Raw genomic sequence first — 21,534 nt, forward strand, 5'->3', positions numbered from 1 at the left:
CATTACGAATCTGTTGAGATGATATTTTTCTAAGATAAGCCAGACAGCGCAGGTGAAAATAGCTATTTTGCCAGCCAGCTTCCCTCTAGTGCCGACTGTGCACACATGTCCACGCTAATAGATAACCAACCACTGCAGTTAATTTTGCTGACTTTCTTTGTGGAAATAATTGGGACTTGAGGGGGTATTTGTGAGATGGTTTTTTTGTGAAGTTTTCGGAACGGCACAGTCTTGTTTATGGTGCATCCTGCTGGAGTCGGGGCACGCACTCCATGTTTATTGTCCTTCCACACTCGATCAGTTACTGGGCGAAGCCTGAGAGGAACAGCCAGCCATCTTCTTGCATTGCATCTGCTTAAAAAGTACCCACTGATGATTTTCTCAACCCAAACTGTGCAAAAAACCATGAGCAACAGAAATTGATTCTCCTTTAAATTCACAGTGTGTTTCAAGAGGTGTGTTTAGACTCCTGAATAATCGCAGCCATCGTTCGTACGTGAAACCTAACAGTCTTAGGAGTTGTGACTTGAAAAAGCCTCTTTACTAGGAATGTCCGGAAAGGATGAGTGTAGTGGAGGCACAGTCACTTTGTGTGTAGCCTTTTAGTCTGCATTTTAACGCAGTGGGCACCATACAAACAACGCACACCATTAACGGAAGGTATCAAATGAAACCCATTCCACAGTGCTTGAGTTTCTCAGAGAGGATGCTGCTCTTTTGAGGAAATGTTGATTGTGACAGGATAGGGCAGCCGTGTGTCGCAGTTTGAGTTGTAATTTAATGATCAATTACTTGTGCGGGTGATTGATTGTGTGTCTGTGCTGCCCTTGTTGTGTGATGCAGGGCCTTCAATGGAGTTTCACTTTGAGATCCTGTGAAACTCTGATCCACAAGAGATCCTGTGTGACTCTTTGTATATAGCGGAGCAGGGTGAAACTCAAATGCAGAGATCACTCAGAGGCAAAGATTGGTGGCAGAAAACCAAAGTTATCTTCACTGAAGGCCCAAAGAAAGCAGGCTTAATGCACGAGAGCATCCATGAAGCACGGCAGCCCAAAACTAAGCAATGAGCAAGTGAACAGGCAGGGTTTAAATAACAAACAAAGCACGTGGTCAGACTAACTATACAAAGCTGTTACACATTAACTAGTCCAGGGAAGCGACAGCCAGAAGCCCAGACAGGATGTTATGAGGACGCCTGTTGGTCACTGTGGGAAGCAGCAGCCAAAACCCTGACACTCCTGCTTGGAGGCATGGTCCCTCACCCCACCCCTGCAGCATTTCGCCTCTTTGGTGTTTGTCTGCAGCGCATGTATAGTTTTGATACTGCTCAGATATCGATTATGGGAGGAGCAGCTTGCATTGATTGGGAGATCTCCCCCAGGGTTCTCTCTCCACTTCATCCCAATAGATCAGTGCTGGTACATTTCAGACAGGTGATTAATTGGTCAGAGGGTATATTTGTTCTTTATTTTTCAGAGATATTTGATTTGACTCAGGCCTTTGTGAATGGGTGGTGGAAGCTTTTAGAAATGAATTCCAGTTGGTTTTAATCTAGTGGATTTATTGAATGTCTGTATGGATGTATGTAACCGGGCTTTTTGTTGTGTAGAATTAAATTGAGGACCACAGGCGTCAAGAGTGTCTGTTCTGTTTTTTTGATTCTGATTACAACATAGAAAGTTGCACTTTTAAGGATTTTTCATGGGGCACAAGCTGCCAGTTTCATGCATGTGTGCTAATGGGAAGCTCACAGACTGGGGACTGATTTGAGGTGTTAGATTGCTGCATTGGAGAAAATGAAAATTAGCAAACGTATCAGAAAATGAATGTACCTGGATGAAATATAGAAAGTTGCCCTGGTGATGATATATTGTATTAGGTGCAAGTTGGCACAGTTTGGTGCATATGCTAAAAAATAAACAATACATTGCTAACTATAATGCAAACTAGCTTGTGGGGTGAATACTAGCTGGCTAGCAATATATGCATGTTCTTGCTGGATATTTTAACAAAGTACTACAAAAATACACTTTTTTCTCATGCAAAACCACGCCAACACATTATGGGAATCAACACAGACATATATGATAATGAGATTAGATATGAAGGAGAGCCTTTGAAACTTTGCCTACTGCTAAAAGGGCATGAGACCGCCCATGCCAACAAATAATATATAATGACACTTAAAGCATGACAGTGGGTGAAAGAACAGATGATTTTTTTCAACAAATGAACATAATAAATTTTCCATTGTGCCATCAGTTTTATTCTCAAATATGGGAAAGCACATACAACTTTATTACTAGCAAAACTGCATAGATCACTGGCATGTTTTGCAAACCCAAAAGTGCAGCACTCATCACTGAGTGAAATTTAGAGGTAAATGGAGGAACTTGTTAATCAAAGAAACAGACCCCCTTGGTATTTCACCTCCTTTGATCTTTCAACAGATTTGAACATTAACGTGCGTAAGTGCCATAGCATTATGTGCAGTGTGTTCTTTTGCCAAATCAAAACATCACAGTGGCTTGTTTCCTTGTTTGGCAAAACAAAGGCACTGCAATCATTAGCTGGCTTTTTAAGTGCCGCTCAGTGTTTTGTTTTTAGGAGACAGAAAAGAGATGGCAGGGGGTCTATTTGTGCCATTAATCCCTCTTCATCTCTCTGTTCAGCCCAGGAGCTTTACATTCCTTGGAAACCTTTTTTTCCCCTCAGGCTGGCCACTTAATGAAATGAATACAGGAGACTTGGGAACACACTGTGCTGTGGAAAGAGTTGCGTGTCCAAATCAAATAATCCTGAAAGTGTTCGTCTAATGGCTGGGTGGTAGCTCAACGAGCATGCATTTTTAAAAGGCGGCATTTCTAGACTTGCGTTTCTATATTATATTAAACCTGGAAGGCATTTATGGCAGAGTTGATGAATAGCTTAATGTTTAATCATATTCTAATCTTAATGATATTAATGACAGTGATGATGATGATAGCGATAATGATGATGATGATGGTGATGCTGATGATGAAGATTATTATCCATATCACTCCAAATTCTATCAGTAGAATGTGTAGTGACAGTGGTTATAACAGCCATTATAGTGCTTTACTAATAGAACTGAAGATAGTTGTAGTTTGGCAATGTTCATCTGGTGTTATTTCAGAAGCATATTATGTGTCTAAGGTTTTTTTGCACACTATGGTAATTAGGCAAAACAGACACTAGACACCAATGGACAAGTCACGATGTCTGTGCATGTGAATGTCTGCATTTAGATGGCTGCCAACCCAAAGTCGCAGCCTGTGCAATGATAGCTAGCTTTATTTCACCAGATGCTTCTCTTGTTTCGAAATTTTGTCACATTCACAGTTTTTTTTTTCTGCAGTAATGTAAATGAACTCAGTTTAACCTCTGAGAAGGTCCCTATGATTATGAATGTTGCCCTTTTAAAAAAATAATGTACTCACTAAACAGCAGCTGACAGTTCACTTGGACACATTTGTTCTACCGCTGTATACTACAAGTCAAAAGTTTGGACACACCGGATTAAGATAATGGGAAACTTGTATCCAAAGACATTTTGATCTAAAGATGTATGCTTAAATATTTGAAATTTGTTTCTTAGACAAACATATGTAGTGAAATTGATGCCTATGTGTGAATATCTTTCCAAAAAGTTAATGTTTAAAAATGATTTTTTTTGGCTACTTTGAAGAATCTAATATGTAAGATAGGTTTGATTTGTTTAACACTTTTTTGGTCACCGCACAATTCCATTAGTGTTATTTCAAAGTTTTGATGTGTTTACTGTTATTCTCAAATGTGGAAAATGGTAAAAAGATATAAAAAGGTATAAAGAATAAAAGTTGTGTCCAAACCTTTGACTGGTACTCTAGGTCCAATCCAAATATGAAGCCAAATTTCAATAGTTGCAGCCATACTGCATGAAGGCAAAGACCAAAAGCAACATGTAATATTTCATGTCATTCAGTTCCAAATGGCCATGCTGTGTTTTTGTCATACAGCTATTGACTCAGTCTTGGCTCTTTTACTCTTCTTAACAAAGTTCTCTAAATTGTCTGTGGGTCATTGTGAGTTGTTTTGAAAGGTGACCTCAATATGCTCTCTTGGGGAATATATATTGATCTGTTTTTGCATGGCTGCGCTCTGTTGTTTTGATGAGAGTAAGGTACAGCGATAATAATCAATAAAGTAGGAAGAGAGTGAAGCTATTACTCACTGAGACACATTTTTCACAGTACCATACAGGACCTGTTGGTTTTTAAGTATCCCTTTGACTTTAAATCAACATTATGATCAGCCTGTCCAATATGTTGTTTAAAGGCAACTGTACCTCTACATGGTAGTTTTGGATTGTGTTCAAATAAGGCTTCCATTTATCATTGCCTGGTTTGATATTGCTTGGTTTGATAAACTGTGGTAATGAAAGTGTGTTGTTATGCCCACCAGGTGATTATTCCGGGGGACAATATACTGCTGTCTTAGGATACACAAATACATGGCTAAGTTCATGCTAAGTAGTATGTTGTTTTCTGTTAAAATGTAATTGTCAACAGATTTCTGTATAGGAACAACATAGCATTCACAACCATATGCACCCCCCCCCCCCTCCAACAAACAAACAAAAAACCGTGTGAGGTTACTGTATAATTTAAATGGACCAGCTCGCCTAAAAGCAAATCTAGGAATAGCTGTATAATGGTATGAAGTATTTATGACCATGTGCTTGTGCTTTATCTGGAATTTTATTCTCTTCACTGCTCTTCAAGGCAAGTGATCAGGAAAAGCCCTCAACAAAACAATACATAGCTTTATTAGTCTGAATTCTATGAATGTCTTAAGTTGTCTTGCCTTAAATGTATCTTAAAACTGTAGAAAAACACATATTTGACACAGAGTGTGCCAATAAAGTGAACCTAAGTAAGTAAAACTAATGACAAAATAACAAAATATGGCATGATCTTAACAAAATGCAATGGGAGGCAGTAACTTAACCCTCTTTTCGTGACCTCACTTCCAGGCATGCCTGATGCACTTCCCCCTGTGGAAAAGTGATCCCTTTTTAGCAAAAGCCATGCGAGCGGCTTTCTGTGCTACTGAGCTGGTATCACCAGAGTACTTCCTACTTCATTTATTAAGGCCTTTTGAATTAAGTCTGACTGAATGGTCTCCAGTGCACCATGAAAGGACAGAAGGGCAGAGATGTTGAAATGAAAATGGGGCCCTTCTCCTCCCCTCTAGCATCTGTGGAAAAAGACGACGATCAGCCCCGCATTTTTCTCATTCCGAATTTCAGGCGAAGGTCACTGAGGGGGATCTAATGAAATGTGATGTCATTCAGAGAGTCTCTGCCGACTCCCACGATAAGCCTCTTCACAAAGTTCAGGTGCCAGCGAAAGACATCTGAGGTGATCTGCCTTTTTGCAAAAGGACCTGCTGAGCCCAAAGCCCTACCCCACCCACCCCACCCACCCCACACCACCCCACACCACCCCATCTTCTGAATCACCAGTTCTCTCCTGTGAAGACGTGGCTTATGTGAGATGAGCTAAATGCTCCCGCACGTGCAACCTTTTGAAGTTCGCACCTTCTCCGGGAAAGGAGAGGAAAAAACGCTGACGTGCAAAGAGATCGATGAAATCTCCGCCCGAGTATCTGAACCGATAGCAGCGTGCTTGTGAACACGTGGAGCCTCGTGCTGCAGCTGGGGGGAAGACGCAGCCTCCCTCCTTGACTGAACAGGAACCCGTCACTCAGAGAAGTTGTCACGTTATGCAACACACCGTGTTGCGCGGAGGGACCCCATACTGCCTGCGCAAACGATTCATGAATATTTCTGTTTATTTTGATTTATCTACATGGGGGATGCGCTGCAATATCCCAAAGCAGTTCCAAGCATTGTGTGCTTTCAGTAATGCCAGTTCAAACAGAAATTCATTTCAGCCTCAGGAGTTAATAATAACTCCAGTCATCTTTTGATGGGTGGTATATGTGTGCTCAATGATCTGGACTGGTGTACTTACCCCTCATGTCAGAACCCATCACGTCCGATTGTGGCTTCCACAAGCCCAGCTGTGGGTGAAGCCGGGCAGATGGCTTTGGAACGACAAGCCAAGAACATGGGAGTGTAATCTGTTCCCTCAACGCCGCAGAAAACTGTCCCCCTTCAGGGCAGGCTTTCAGCTCTCATAGATTAGTGTGGGAAAGCTCATCTCCGAGTAGGTTGCATTGATCCATTTTTTTCTGTGCAAACAAAGGCCCTCGGCGTTATTATCCCAGCTTTGTTTAGCAAAAAAAAAAAAAATTCCATTACATGAAGGGGAGGGAGGAAAAAACCCAATAATTCATCAAAAAAAGGATTTCCCAGCAGCAAGTCAGAAATGGGCTGAATAGCCAATTTATTATATGTAAATATTAATGACAGGCAGTAGATAGTACGTGGGAATGTTTAAAGATCAGATAATTTAATGATAGAGGACACTGCTCATTAGTTGCATTCAAAATATATGATGGCAAAGTTTATGGTCGTTTAGTTCTGCTGTTTCAGCACCACTGTAAAAATGGACAGCGCCAACATACTCTGCTCTCAGCACTGTTCTGCTGAACCTGGTTTTATTTTTCATTTGGGTTTGGGTCTGTAACCAGGAGTTTATCTCAGTAGCAGGGGCAGAAGCTTAAGTATATATATATATATATATATATATATATATATATATATATACATATGTGTGTGTGTGTACTGTATATATATATACATATGTGTGTGTGTGTACTGTATATATATATATATATATATATATATATATATATATATATATATATATATATGTATATAAATGTATAGATATATACTGTATGTATATAATGATGATTAGGGGACACAGTCTGAAAGGTGATAAAGATGAAGAATAGTGCCTCCAAGCAGCTGAAGGCAGCATATAGCCATTTCCACACAGTTATTGAAACACAACCATATGTTTAGTCATTGTATTGATGCTCTCCGACTCTAGCTACTGAGATTAATTCTTATCTTCATTTTTTCTCCCTCTCTGCTTTAATTACAGTGTAAATTGCTGAGACATGTTTTTTTTTTTCCTTTTTTTGCTGTACATTTCTGATCTGGTCCAACGTGGAGAGCTCTAATTGCTATTCCGGTGGGACGGTTCGATTTCAGCTCTGGAATCATTTAAAAGCCACTGTCTGTGGGATTTGGTCTGCACAGACGCCCCATGAAGGAATGCAGATCAGCAGAGATGAGCGGAGATGACAAAGAGGAATGCATTTTCCCTGCATCTTCGTTTCAAAGCTTATCTCACACTTTTGGTTTCAGGCAAACTGCTGTCCGATATATTATTCAAAACGTGAATGTTTAGCGAGACTGATGGAGGGTGTAACAAATAAAAAGTTGCATTGTTTTAATGCGTTTTTAGAGACCCGTCATTCATTCTGGTCCTGAAAAAGCAAAGTTGTTCTATTTTAATTTGTGGTGAATATGGAAGTTTAATTCAATTCCCTGTATTCCCTTGCTTCTGAAGACAACGTGATTTTTTTTTTTTACATCTGAACCACACAGGCTCCCAAATTATTCCACATGAAAGTTCCCAAGGGGGCTCATTTCTGAGGTGTGTTTCTTGCACGCTGAAGGCCTGGCTCAGATCTTCCCACTCACAACCATTAAATAAAGTGCCATTCGTTTTGGAGGCCCGGTTAACTCTGAGGAAAAAGTCAATGCAATTGCTTTGGAATGTCCTTAAGCCTATCATGCGAACAGCAGCTTTTTTCTTTTTTTTCTTTCAACTCAGCAGTTACAGGCAGAGGGAAATAATGAACATGATGAATGTCACATTTGGATTTTTAGCGCAGAGCTATAGGCAAGTCACGTTGACCCACTAGTTGAAAGAGTTGCGGTCACAATTACTCCGGCGCTAAGGCCACGTGAGCCTTTTACAGCTGTTTTTTCCCCCTCCTGCTTTTTAGATTCACCCTGTAGGGTTTCCAAAATGACAGCTTAATCAAGATGAAATGCATCATTTGTTTTCATTTTCCTATAGCCAGAATAGGAAAAAAAGGCCACAGCAGAATGGCTGAAGCCAGTATTGCACGAAAGGAGATACACTGAATGTAAATGCATGTGTAATCCAAATAAGCACTTGCGCGTAATGCCGTGATGCCTTGTCGGGGGAAGAATGTGCTTCGCTTAACGCGCTTGCTGACACAGTGTGTAGGCTTGACAGCCCCCCCCACAACCTTTTGCTGTTGTGAATCCACCCCCCCCGTCCCCAGGAATGACTATGACCTGATGAAACCTGCGTAGAGGATGAGCGGGAAGATGAAAAGAGCTGAGAGCACATGAAAAACACTGTTGGCAGCTGGCGAAATCAGAGAACAAAGACGGGACACGCTTCATCCAGGAGCCGAAATTATCTCCCAAGTGGAGGCCTACACCGCGGCAAAGGGAAAAGACCCGCATTGTGTCCTTGACTCTATCCGCTTTAGCGGTGTTGCTTTGTACTGGTTTTTTCTCTCTTTTTTTCCTGGGATATTTGCAGTTTTTAATACATTATTCCAACAAATCCACGTAATTCGCCAACGGCAGACTGCACAGGTAGAAGTGGAAATAGAATGCATGTCATGTGCTTGATAATGTTCCTGTCATGACATTGGCAGATGCTTCTCACATTAAAAAGGTTTTTCTCTAATAAGCATAGGAATGGAAATGTAACAAAATTATGCAGTTATTATTAGTATATATGACAGTGAAATGGGTAAACAAGCATGTAGTCAACAGTTAAAAGGGTAAAAACGGTCTAAAAAAAGAAGTGAAATATTTGCACTCAAACCTCCATTTTCTGTTTTTATTACTCTTTCCCGTCTCATCTCACAGTCCTCCTCATATTAATACCATCTGGTATTCCTAATTAGGTATGGCCAGTCAGTTTCACAGCAACTCAGTTATCCAGTACCTGAGCAGACACATACATTGTCATGTACCCCAGTGCTGAGGTTAAATTGTGAGAAAAAGCTTGGTTATGGTGGGGATTGTAAAATGATGACACAGATAGCCCTTAAACACACTCATGACACATTCACATGTTAATAAATTAACATATTGCCCACTTTAGTGAAGATTGTCATCATTTCAGTTTCCATTGGCTTGCTGTGGCATTCAATTCTGTCTTCATCTCTGTCTAGCACCATGGCCTCTGTTGAATGTCAAATCCAATTTGTTTTGCCCTTAACTTTTCCTAATGCATTTGAGCAAATTGCTGAGATGGAAAAGGAAATAATATTATGTAAGAACATTTTGCCTTAATTAAAAAAATAAAAAATTGCTTAAATAGTTACGTAATATTAAGAAGAAAGCACATTGCAGTTGCATTGCCTTGGGGCCTGTGTGTTGGAGAAGTGGGGTGCTAGTTAATCCTCCGTTCTATCCTTGGACAGGGTGTCCTGTGGCCATCAAACGCGTGGGCAGCCACAAGAGGATCGCGCTGGCGGCAGCAGCCATGATGGCGATGGAATCGGAGGCAGCGCAGGGGCCCTCGTCCTCCTCCGGCCAGCCGTTCCACCTGCTCTCTCTGTCGCCGATAAGGATCCCCATCCTGCCTTCACCTGTGTCAGGTACAGTGACCGCGCATGCTGCCCGCAGTCGGTCTGGATGCAGAATAACAGCGCTGTCCCAACGCTTGCTTGCGTGATGAGTCTTAACATCACCAACTGTGTCTCCATGATTGATGGATTTTTATTGCAAAGGTATTGTGCTTTTTCCCCTTGCAGCATTCACCAGTTAAGATTTCTGTGGTTCTGTTCACTCTTGCTCTCTTAGGTGAATTACAGATAGTCATTCTGAAAACAAAGAAAACCCGGGCAGGAGCGTCCACAGAATAAATTTGTTCCCTTTTTCACACTCATGGTGGAAATCAGAGGCTTCAGCTGTGAAAACAAATCCTCCCTTGAGTTAACGCTTGAGTCACCCTGCCTAGTGTCTTTATTAATGTTTATTGTGGAAGATTCCAATGGTCTGAGTGCCACTCAGCTAAAGAGGAGGTGTTTAAATGAAGGGGGGGGGGGGTCAGGCCGTTACCGCCAGTGAGAAAACAGACCACAGAGTCGAGTGGTTCATTTGCTGAATGAGCCCGACTGCAACTCTTTGCATTCGTGAGGATTCCGTCCTCTGCTTGTGTTGAAGGGTCTCACTCCAAGGAATGTAGGGCACACACAGTGCACCTTGTGCAAGAATGTCCTCAGGTGTAGTGCTCCTGAGAGCAGGAGAGCAGCAAGGCTTAGGATGGAACACTCAGTTCCAGAGCACCGTAGCCAGGTGGACGGACATAAGAGCAAACAGCCCCCCCGCCAGCGACCTTCCAGCTTCACACGAAACCCGCTTTGGTTTGCACCTGATCTGCTGGGATGTGCAGGGCCTTAATTTTCACGGGCTTCTGCTCCCAGTCCTGCTCTAATGTTAAGATGAGGAGCAGAGCTCTGCTGTTTCCGTTTTTTCCTGAGACTGCAAAGGAAACTTAAAAAAGGAAGATGGTGGCAGGATGGAAGGTGGAGTTTTTTAATCCTGCTTTCGGGGGGGGTTCCTCATTCAGGCATCTGAGGCCCCGCCGAGTGCATTTTTGAAACGGCAATTTATTCTGGATGTCTGATGGAGAACTAATAACGGTTTTAAATTACGTACATTAAATCAAATTCGCAGCTCAGACAGTGATGATAGAGCTGCATTATAATCTTGTTTTGGTGCCCTCAGCTAATAAAGATTCAGCAACAACCTTTAACAACAACAATAAAGCTATGTAAAAGGTATAATGCATCAGAATGAAGTGACTCCTCTAATCATCGTAAAAGCACTTTCGATATCTGCGATGGAGAAAGCGAAATAATCAGTCAAAAGAATCACGTTAAAAGCATTGACTCCTTGGCTGCTGTAGACCTAAAGACTGTGTTCAGTGAATCAGTCTTTCGATTAAAGTGCCTGCTAGAATCCAATACGCTCTAATCGGCATCCTAATCTACTGTAGATTTCAAATAATTTTCAATAACCAAGTGCTGCTGAAAGGAGAGGAATGAAAATGTGTGTGCTTTACTGTTGCTCTCTTCATGTCTCATTGGTGACATTCCAAACCTATCATTGCTTCACAGTTAATGTTCTTACAATCTGGCAGTTTTGAAGTGTTGAGTGCCACTGAGTGGTTAACATGATGACATCTTTTATATGCAATCTTTATATCTTTATCTCTTTGTGTGCATTTTTATTTTTTTTTTTTTGGCATTCAGATCTATTTTATGTCTCTTTGCTCCATTGTGTGCAAACATCTCTAATCATTATTTTTGACAGCCATGTACAAGAAACAAATTCTCTTGAGCCTTGTGATTTGAGAAACATTAAAAGTGGAAAAAACACATGCTGAAGGATCAGACCTGTGGCTTTGTGATCACTGCATGTACCAGTGGAATATAATATATGTTATGACACTAAGTGCTGAAGCCTAACTCTCAAATTACATCATTATACACAGTAATAATACATAGTTAATGACAAATGCCGGAAATACATCCCATATACTTTTAATTATAACATCTCAACACATCACAGTTTTGTACGGGTGATTTTTATGAGCTTGATCATTTATTCATGGCCGGAGATGCTTTTTTATATAATTAACAACATCGTTTAAATGTTTATAGTTGGAGGATGGGCAACACAGCTTCACCAGTGCATTGAACAAGAGAGATAAAAAAGAGCTGAATGTTTGTCTTGGCAGGGAGTGACAGTTGTTGTCTTTCATAATTAAAGGCCAATGTCCGTCCAAGTGCATTGCATTAACCTGCTGCGATTCCTGCCCCGCTGTTGCTCACTGATCCCTGGAGCTGATGGGATTTTTTATGGGGTGCGTAGGCACAAAGTCCTCCTGGGATCGATTGAGACAGGTTTGTCTCTCTGAAGAACTCCAATCTGTTTTGTAAAGGGGCGGCAAAACGCCCTGTCCCAGGCGTGCTCCGTGGTAGAACCCTGGATTTGGCTGGTACATTACATTACTGGCATTTAGCAGATGCTCTTATTCAGAGGTTACAATTTTTTGCATGTTATCCATTTTTACAGCTGGACATTTACTAGGGCAATTCTGGGTTAAGTACCTTGCCCAAGGGTACAACAGCATTGCCTCAGCGGGGAATCAAATCGGCAATCTTTCGGTTAGTCCTGCTCCTTGCCACGATGCTACACAACCACCCTGTGTGATGTCCATCAGAGAGAAGGACCAGCCCTGGGCCACTCGCTGTGCCCATCAGGCTAAATGTGTTATGAGGAGCAGGGTGAATCCAGACGCAGAGATGACTCAGAGAAAAATGCTGGTTGCAGTAAAACAAAGTTTTCTTGACTGAAGGCTCAAGAAGCAAAAAGCATGCTTAGCATAGCAAGTCAAAACTGAGCAACAAGCAAGGGAAAAGGCACAGCTTAAATAACAGATGAATCACACAACAACACTAGCTAAACACCGGTGTAACACACCAAATGAGACAGTGAACAAATAGGGAGTGAGGCCATCTGTAGGCAGCCCTGGGAAGCAGCAGCCAGAAACCCAGACAGGATGTTATGAGGACGCCTGTTGGTCATCGTGGGAAGCAGCAGAAGCCAAAACCCTGACAAAATGATTGACTTGATTTGGGCTGCCTGCGTCAAGGGAAATGGTGGTCCAAGAATCTCACAAAGAAGTGAGGGAACAGCACTCCTAAACAAAAAATGGCTGTTCGAATCAGAGATCAGAGTTAATCAATTCCTTATTTATCTCCTTTGACAACTGCACATAAAAAAGTGAGTCATGTTCCGGCATTCCCTGTCTGTGACACTTTGTGATAAAAATAAATGAAGAATAGACTGGCAATCTAAAACATCAATGGTTATGCATATGAAATGACACACAGTTCATTATTTGATTTACGTACATTGTAGGGCATAGGAGAGAGAACAGGATGGTAAGAGATATGTGCACGGAATGTAACAGTATTTATAGGCTAGTATTTCTCAGTGCATTATTGGAGTATATTACTTGCATATCCGCAGTGGCACTTGGTAGAACACATACTCCCACCACCCTTTAAAACTGTTGTAGAAGGCCTGAGGTCTAATCAACTAAATGTCATCATTTCTTGTCCCACTGGCTATTTCTCTGGGTGTTATCCAAATGCATTCCATTTTTTTTTTTTTGCCATCCTATTCATAGACAGGCAAACAGACTAACTAACAAACTTATAAAACAGAGACAGATAAACACCTTCAGATAAACACAAACAGTGGGTAACAAACAGTGTCCTCTCTGCTTGGTGGAGGAATAGGCCATCATGAAAATTTAAATAGGGAGCACGGTTTTCTTTGTTCTTTAAATTAAAATATGAAACAGTTAATAGAATTGTCATGCACCACCACATTGCTTTAGTTGAATACAGTCTGTATTATGATGATGTTCAATTTACTGCTGTGCTCCAGCAGTATGAATCTGGGATGAATTCACCCTCATATTTGTTCTTACTTTATCGGGAAGAGAACCACAATTAATGGAAATATGTACACATTTCCAACGTTTCTGCTTTGAAAAGCACCGGTTTCATGCGGCAGCTGCAAAGATACAGCTCTGAGTGCAGCTAGCGTGTCAGTTTCAAAGAGATATGTTCAAAGTAATCCCTGTGATAACTGCGTGCTTGCAGGGGTTGAACATTCCCAAATATGGAGTGATTACAGCATGGCGGCATATTTAGTAAAGATTACTTTAAACCGTGATATCAGGTGAACGTCTGCTACAAGAGCATTATGCGATTAAATTTGGCCTTTTCAAAGCACGCTGCTCAAAGCTTTAATTACCATTGCTTGTATCCCGGGCTTTGTCATGCTCCAGGCAGACCGAGTATTCAGAGGTGTCTGAGTTTGTCTAATCGCAACACACTAGATATTACAGAATATATAAGATAATTGCTTGGTTGGAGCACTCCAACACCTGTTGGATTGTCCTGACATTTTGGTGAGAATTTTTTAATTGGTGCTTATGTTGCAAGAATATTCATGTTCTAGCAGCTCTTTTAATTTAAAAAAATCTGAATGAAATCTCTTTCTTAATAATTTCTAATAAAATTTTGACTTGTCCCTCTTTTTCTTTACCTTCTCTGTAGTGAATTTGACACTACACTTGCCCGGAATACCCACGATACAACTCTTTATGCATGTAAGATGTGTACATTTTTTTGCTAAAAAGGAAGTTCAACTCTGGGTGACCTGCACCTAATCTTTTTTTTTAAGGTTACAGCACTTCACAGAAGACCTGATGAAACAATGTCATAGTTAATAAATTAATCCTCCTACCAGCTTAAGATATGATGGTCCAGTAAGGAAAGTCCGCTCCCCCGAGAGTGTCCCGCTGTCTCGTTAATGTCGTCCCATCAATTTTTAGCGGCTTATCTGGGTGCGGGAGGAGGACTCTGAAGGTGAATATCCCCTTCGGCTCCTCAACCTCATCCACACATTATTAATCTAATCCTCCCTTTATGCACATTTGTCTCACGCAGCGCTCTTAACTGTAATCGAGCTCCTTTAACAATCTCGCTCTGACGTTTATTTGGGACAAATTACATTATCATTGCATTATTTATTAGCTTAGCGGGCATCTTCATTCAGGGGCAACTTACAATGTGCACTGTTTTATGTCTTACAAAGTTCTGTGCAGCCATTTGTGCAGCTAGCCGTTTGCTTTTATCACCTCTGGTCCAAGAGTCCAGCAGTCAAATCACTATACCACATGCTAAACCTGTTAGGTAGTCGTTAAAGAGATTTTATAATGCAGGGCAAAAAAAGTTCTGTACATAGGCACAGACGTGAAGTGGTATGACATGAAACACATTGCACCTAACTTTCCTTAGAGCCCTGCAACTCAACCTAACCCCAACAAGACAGGACAAAACCTTTCCTCTAGCATTCAGGTTTGGGTTGGGTCAGGGTCAGGTGCTGTCTAAAATTTCATTCTGAATGAGTTTTGAGCTTGAATGGAGGATTAATTCATTTAGTCCACTCAGACAGGAAGAATTTTTTGCCACAAGTGCTCTCCATTTCCCCAAAAGGAGATGTTTGTTTTGTTGAAGTGTTGAGTGGAATTTTCCCATTCTGCCAGGCAGAGAATTATTCCAAATCAGCAGGCAAGAAGAGCAATCCAAGGGGCAAAGCAGAAGTCAAACACACAAGCAAACAGATATAAGCTTACACCAGGTGGGAATAAAACAGACTAATAATGAATTAACAGGGAACAGGTGAGGATGGGCGTCAGGTGGTGGGTGTGGTAGAAGGGCAGATAGGCAGGACAGGAGGTGGGACGACGGAGCACATGGGGCTGTAACAAAAACAAAAGCACATGCACGCAAAAAAAAAAAAAAAAAGAAGACGCACCCACACTGACAGACAGGAAGGCAGAGAAACACAACACAAGCAAAACATCTCAAGCTGAAGGACTGATGCCATTTGTATTTGTATACCTATACAGACTTTTTTCTCTGTATAGTGTACTGTCTTCCGTGCAAGGACAGACAGTATTGTGTTCATTTGTTAAGATGCTGAACATTTCAGACTGTGGGATTTATTTTTGTACGAATGTTTATTCACCAAGTACACTGTGTTGTACCGAAAAGGAGCGGTTTTGTTAAGATTTTGATCAATGTCAACTGCTGATGGTGATTTTCTTTTGATCTTGTTATTACCGGGAACCGGTTTGGTAACTTATAGGTAGTGCCCCCCTCCACCTCCCAGCCCCCAGACCCCCCTGTGTTTGCCATGTCGGGTTTAGACTGTGTTGTGTAAAACTTGTCATCATCTCCGGGCTGTGTTTGGTTTGGAAATTAAAGTGCACAACTTGGGTCAGGCTCCAGTTTCAGTTTTAGGTCCATGCAGACTTGGCTGAGACATGGCTGTTCACATCATTAATCAGCTGTGATATGATTGGCTGAGGCTCACCCTGCCATTCCCAAGTGGTCCAACTACAGTTTGCGTAACTGAGGTAAATTAAGGTTGAGCAGCAGGATGTACCACAAAGAAAGGACAGCTAAGATCCAGAGGGTGGTTTACAGTGCAACATCTATTGATCAAGAATAAGCAAGCTTCATTGGCTTCAATGCTATTGCCAACCCGTTGATGCTGGCTTGTAATGTTATTGTGCTTCTTTTATAAATGACTTGCAAACACATTCAGACTGTTTTCCGGGAAAACATCGATCTCGCCGGCAGCTCCTGTGCGGTTTGTTTGAACGCAACAACCAGCTATTTTCTGAACCAACAGATCTATCCTTTCAACTTGATTCTCCATCCCCTTTTCTATTCCTCCTTTTCTAAATGCACATACCAGGAGAGAGGTACCCCAATGGCGAGAGGGCAAAGGCACTTCAAAAAGGCGCAAGTGTCCCCAGCGCTGAAGGAGTGCTGATTGCATCACCTCGTCAAGTTTACACTCAGCAGGCTTGGCAAGCAGGCCCACCATTCTGCTGAAAGCTACAACATCTGTACTTCTCTTTATTAACTGTCCTTCACTATAATAAACATTGCCATGCATCATGGTTTCACAGATTACAAAGCCATCATCTGTGTAGGTTTATATGAGCCGCACTGCAAGGCTGCCTTCTCTTGCATTCTCTTTTAAGTAGGGTGGGTTTTAAACAGACCAACGAGTCAAAGGACAATATTTCAAAGTCTCGTTTTGAGAAAAAAGGGGGAAAATTTTTATAGGCCATCCACCAGGAGTATGAGAGTTTAAAAGGCTTCAATGATGGCAATTGTGAACGTTATGAAATGTAATTAGAGAAAACATACACAGATGTGTCAAATACATTGTTGTTTAAATGTTTTATTAATAGCCATCTTTTGATGTTTTCTGATGTGATGCAATTTCAAAAGCCATTATTAACATATGCCATGGCTCCTTTGATATCCTAAAACAACATCATTAGTACACGATCAGGCATGCACTTGTTCACTTTATGTATACTGCATACAAAACGATACTGCGAACGAGGGTCACTTTCACTATCATAAAGCGCTTTGTGAATGATGCCGCTTTCAGAGATAATATCGTACAGTACACCTATTTCAGTCCCCACTAGTTCAGAAGGGTATGAAACAATACGTGCGTTGAGGGCTTTTCACTTGAAAAGATGAACTGAACAGTTAAGAATGCTGAGTATGTGGGAAAAAGGGGCTATGTAAAGCACATCTTAGCTCGGGGTGCGCGTTGAGAGTGATTAACCCAGGCATAGAAGAAGGTTATGGATGTAGATATGAGAGGTTTCTCCACTGGTCTCATTGCTTTCAACCTGGAGAACGTGCCTGCAAGAAGCTGAAAACCCTGGTTTATTTATGGAAGTAGTTAGCAATTCACCTGCGTTTCATGAAGCGTTTCGGGCATAAATGAACCAGCTTCACCGGTGCTGGTCACGCCACTTGCACAGATCCTGTGACTGAGAGACCTGGGCTTTTTCAGCAGCTTTTACAGAGCGGCTTTTCAGTGCAATGTGTAGAGTGATTTTGATATTTTTAGATTTTGAATATTTTTTCTTATTGTTAAAAAGGGTAAGGAAGTAAAAATTGGTCTGCTGCTTTTTAGGCCTTGCAATAAGATGTAAGAAATTCATGGAAGATCTGTGCTCATGAATATCTGTTACAAAAGGGTTTTCACATGCTAAGAGGTGCCCTAGATTCACGTCAGAATGAACTGCCAGGGATGCACTTGCATGCTACACTATTTGTTGTACAGTTGGGAATGCTGTAGTCTACAAACAGGTGGAAAGGTTTAGTATGGTAAAAATGTAAAGGCAGTGCGGTTTTGGATTAGAAGCTTTAGTTGACATAGGATGTCAGTTTAATTAACAATGATATTTTTACAACAGGCTGCCTGGTATCCGATCATTTGGATAACAGACTCTTGGCCATACATGTCTTTTTATGGCTGTGGTGCTGTATGTTTCCACTGGTTTCTGTATATATGCATTGCATATAGGCATATAACCTTATTTTAGGTATTACAGGTGTTTTATCCCATTTCCATTTTTTTGGTTACACTTATATTTGTGTCTGTTTTAAATTGCCCTGGATGAGATTGTTTGCTGCCATAAATGACCGGAAAATAACTTTCCCACACTTTCTCACATTTTTCAATACTTTGGAGTGAATTAAAAAACAAACATTGCATGAGTGAACAGCGTTGCTGACTTAAGGGTTCTTGTTGCAGTCGCAAGCCCTGTGTTATATGCTTGTTTTAAGTGACATGACATGTGAGCCTGATACCACAAGAGTTGTAAACATATTGACAGTGTGACCTGCTTAATAATGACAATTACAGGTTTGATGTAAAGTAGTCCAAGTTGAGGTGATGTGTGATGACTAGAAAGAGACTCATATCAGTGGAGCATGCTAGTTACTCGTGTAACCAGCGATGGATACAGCAAAAAAAATCTTTGCCATAACATATCTGATACAAATGTGGCATTTACTGGTGTAACTGCTGTACAGTTGTCCCATAAAAAAGAGGCACTAACTTCCATGCACCAAAGTATGATACTGGGTGTGATATGTAGCCTCAAAAGAAAAAATCAGTAGCATGAAGCTTATATTCTGACACGCCTCCTTCTTGGGCCGTGTGACTAAGAAAGTCTGGGGATCAAATGATGCAGTTTTGGACAAGAGTCTGTAATGTTGGTCCCTGTATGATGTGCTAGTCTAGTAGTGCTGATCTATTTTTGGAAACACTGGCCATCTGAAGCCAGAGGAATGGTGATGTGACACCTGGGGTGGTGTGAGGAGGAAGGCGTGGGACTGAACCATTCAGAGGTTGAAGCATGTCCTAAAACAGACACCCCACCAAGGGGCACTTAGCAGGGAGGCCACGCCATACGCTCCGGCAGCAACTTTGATTGTCTGATTCAGCCTTCCACAAAGTCGGCCCTGACAACTTTCTGAACTCATAGTCAGTTAATATTTTGTCAGTGGCAGACGGACTTCTTAGCTAAACTAGGGGTGCTTTAACCTTGCTTCATTTCAGGCCCCGGCATGCCTCCACTTTAGTGCTGCACAGAATTGGACACTTGGAAGTACTGCTGTGTCTAGCTGAAAGCATTAGGGAAGGAGCCACTGGCTGTATTTTGTAGAAGACTTATTATAAAGGTCACTCAGCCTTTCTCTCCTTTTTTTCCTCCTCCTGCACTTTTGCTTTAAAATTCTCTTTCAAATTTTAATCAGGATGAATTAAAAAAGCACCTTCTCCTCTGCTTGCTGGCTGTTCTTCTGATCCACTGTCAAAATGAATGAAACTCCATTCTTTTATGTAATAACCTAATCTCGTCCTTTTTAAAGTTCAAAAACTTAAGATGGGGTGGGGGGGGGGGGGTGGATGGGGTTCGTTACAGTATGTTACTTGTCATTCAGAATGTGCAAGTACATCAATATCTACACAATAGAGAAGATATGCTGTAGATGTGGTTATCATTGCATGTTTTCTGCATGAGGCTGCTGGGATATTTAATTGCTAATTGCCTGTTTGCATATTGCTAGCTTGAGCTGAGAATGAGCATCAGAGCGCCGCCGTGACATTTACGTCAGCGAACGTGTTTCATGTCCCGGCATTCATTATGCGGACCTTCCTGCGCAGAGGCCAGGACAGCTCCGTCAATTCAATTAGCGTGGGATTGTGGGAATTTATGGTGAACGAAAACATGGAGCCAGCTGTGTTTATCCGGCATCAGCGAGCTGTAATCCTCACAATGGCTGGCTGCATGCCGGTCAATTTATATAAAAGGAGGGGGACATTGTCGCTGTCTGATGAGATTCCATTCCAACATCATGGGGAAGGGGCGTGTTTGTGTCCTTATGTTCCGCCCTGATAGTCAATGTGTGAGGAAATGGTTAATCCATACGTCAGACCTTGCTGCAGAGTAGGCATGTGCATCTCCATCACTGAGGCTGATGCGATACACATCTCGGTGCATTGCCAACGATCCGATACATTAAAGATACATATGAAGCAACTACTAATGTGATATGATATGCTTCACCCCTATTGCGATGCATTGCGATTCGACATGATTTGATTCAACACAATGCAGTTCAATGCGATACGATGCAATGCAAAAGAGTATGATGCTATGCAATTCAATATGGTACAGATAGTTTGATTTTATTTCTTTGGTTCTTCTTAAGCGGACAGCAAATCATAAATCAACTAAAAAAGTGCCATTTTTACTTCACATATTTGTTTCTCTAGTACTGCAACTCAGTAAGCATCTCATTTATGCTGTTTCTTTTTGACTTCTAAAAAACACTTTGCCCTTTCACAAACAGGCCTTTTCACAAGTCCTTTGTAGTGCAAAAAGGACAAAAGATAAAATAAAACCAGTCCTGGACCTTGCCTTAAACCAGTCATTCTTTCCTGTTCTCTGTCTTCAGTTACACTTTTATAACACCTCAGACATTTAACAGTTAAACAATTTATGGATGCTCAGGATTAACAATGAAGCAGAGTGCAATGTGCCATAACTACTACCAGCAGACAGATGTGCTTTACACAGGTAGGCTTACTCAGCAGTGAGCAGAAAGCAATGGTGCTGTTTCTATAAAAAATAAAAAATAAAAATAACCTTTCACAAACAGGTCTTTCATAACTGCTTTCAAAAGTAAAAAAAGGTAAACTATTATTGCCAGTCACAGGCTGTTGTAAATGCCAGTCTCACCATCGTAACACCTCACACGCTAAATTTAACTCATATGTCCTACTTTAAGGTTTTTCTTCAGGAATATTAGTTTATCCATGTGATCAGGATGAAGCAAACTGTGCTGTGCTGTAACTGTGTCACCGGCTGTGCTAAACACTCTTTCAGAGGGTACGCTTGTTGCTGGGATGGACAGGTAGCTCTTTGCCAAGGCTGAAAGCAGTGGAAGTTCCACTTGTTTTTTTCCACCACTGCTACACATCAACACTCAGACCTAAAGAATCCCTCTCTCTGTACTTTAAGATTTCCTCCTTAGCTCTCTCCCTTGTGGTCTTCATCGGTGCTCTTGCAGTGAGGAAATCCCCGAACATCAGGTCCAAGGCCGTCTTCTTCTTGGGAGGGACATCATCTATGGAGTGGAACGGAAGAGAAGAGGGTGTCATCAGTTGTGTTGAAAAATTATGTCAATCAATACTATACAATAATAATATATGCATCTTCAAGTCAACGTAGTTTTATAACTTTTGGCAGAGTTCCTATCAGAACAAACCTATCTCTTCCTCTCTGTGGGGGCTCCTGGCACTTCTGTTTCAGCTGCCTGGCCCTCATTCAGTGTGCCACTGTCCTCTGCCTAACAATAATCAGTATAATCCAGATTCCAGAGACTAGAGAGAGAGAAAGAAAGAGTCTAGCTACAGTATACTGAGTATATTCTTACCTCTCCCTCCATCTTCACCCCCTCTGCTGTTATCTTCATGAACATCATGTCCTTGGTGTCGTTGTCATCCAG

The 21,534-nt window shown here is 41.4% G+C and overlaps 1 protein-coding gene across 1 annotated transcript in view; it reads left to right on the forward strand.

Moving 5' to 3' along the window:
* The window catches only part of LOC118786811 (transcription elongation regulator 1-like protein), a 77,708-nt gene that overhangs the window by 4,854 nt on the left and 51,320 nt on the right, over window positions 1-21,534 (forward strand). Inside the window, exon 5 of the mRNA XM_036542147.1 lies at window positions 9,463-9,639. Within this exon, the coding sequence (XP_036398040.1) occupies window positions 9,463-9,639 (177 nt within the window). The remainder of the gene's footprint in view (window positions 1-9,462; window positions 9,640-21,534) is intronic.

This window comes from Megalops cyprinoides, chromosome 1 (genome assembly GCF_013368585.1).
Source record: "Megalops cyprinoides isolate fMegCyp1 chromosome 1, fMegCyp1.pri, whole genome shotgun sequence".
NCBI classification, from domain to species: Eukaryota; Metazoa; Chordata; class Actinopteri; order Elopiformes; family Megalopidae; genus Megalops; species Megalops cyprinoides.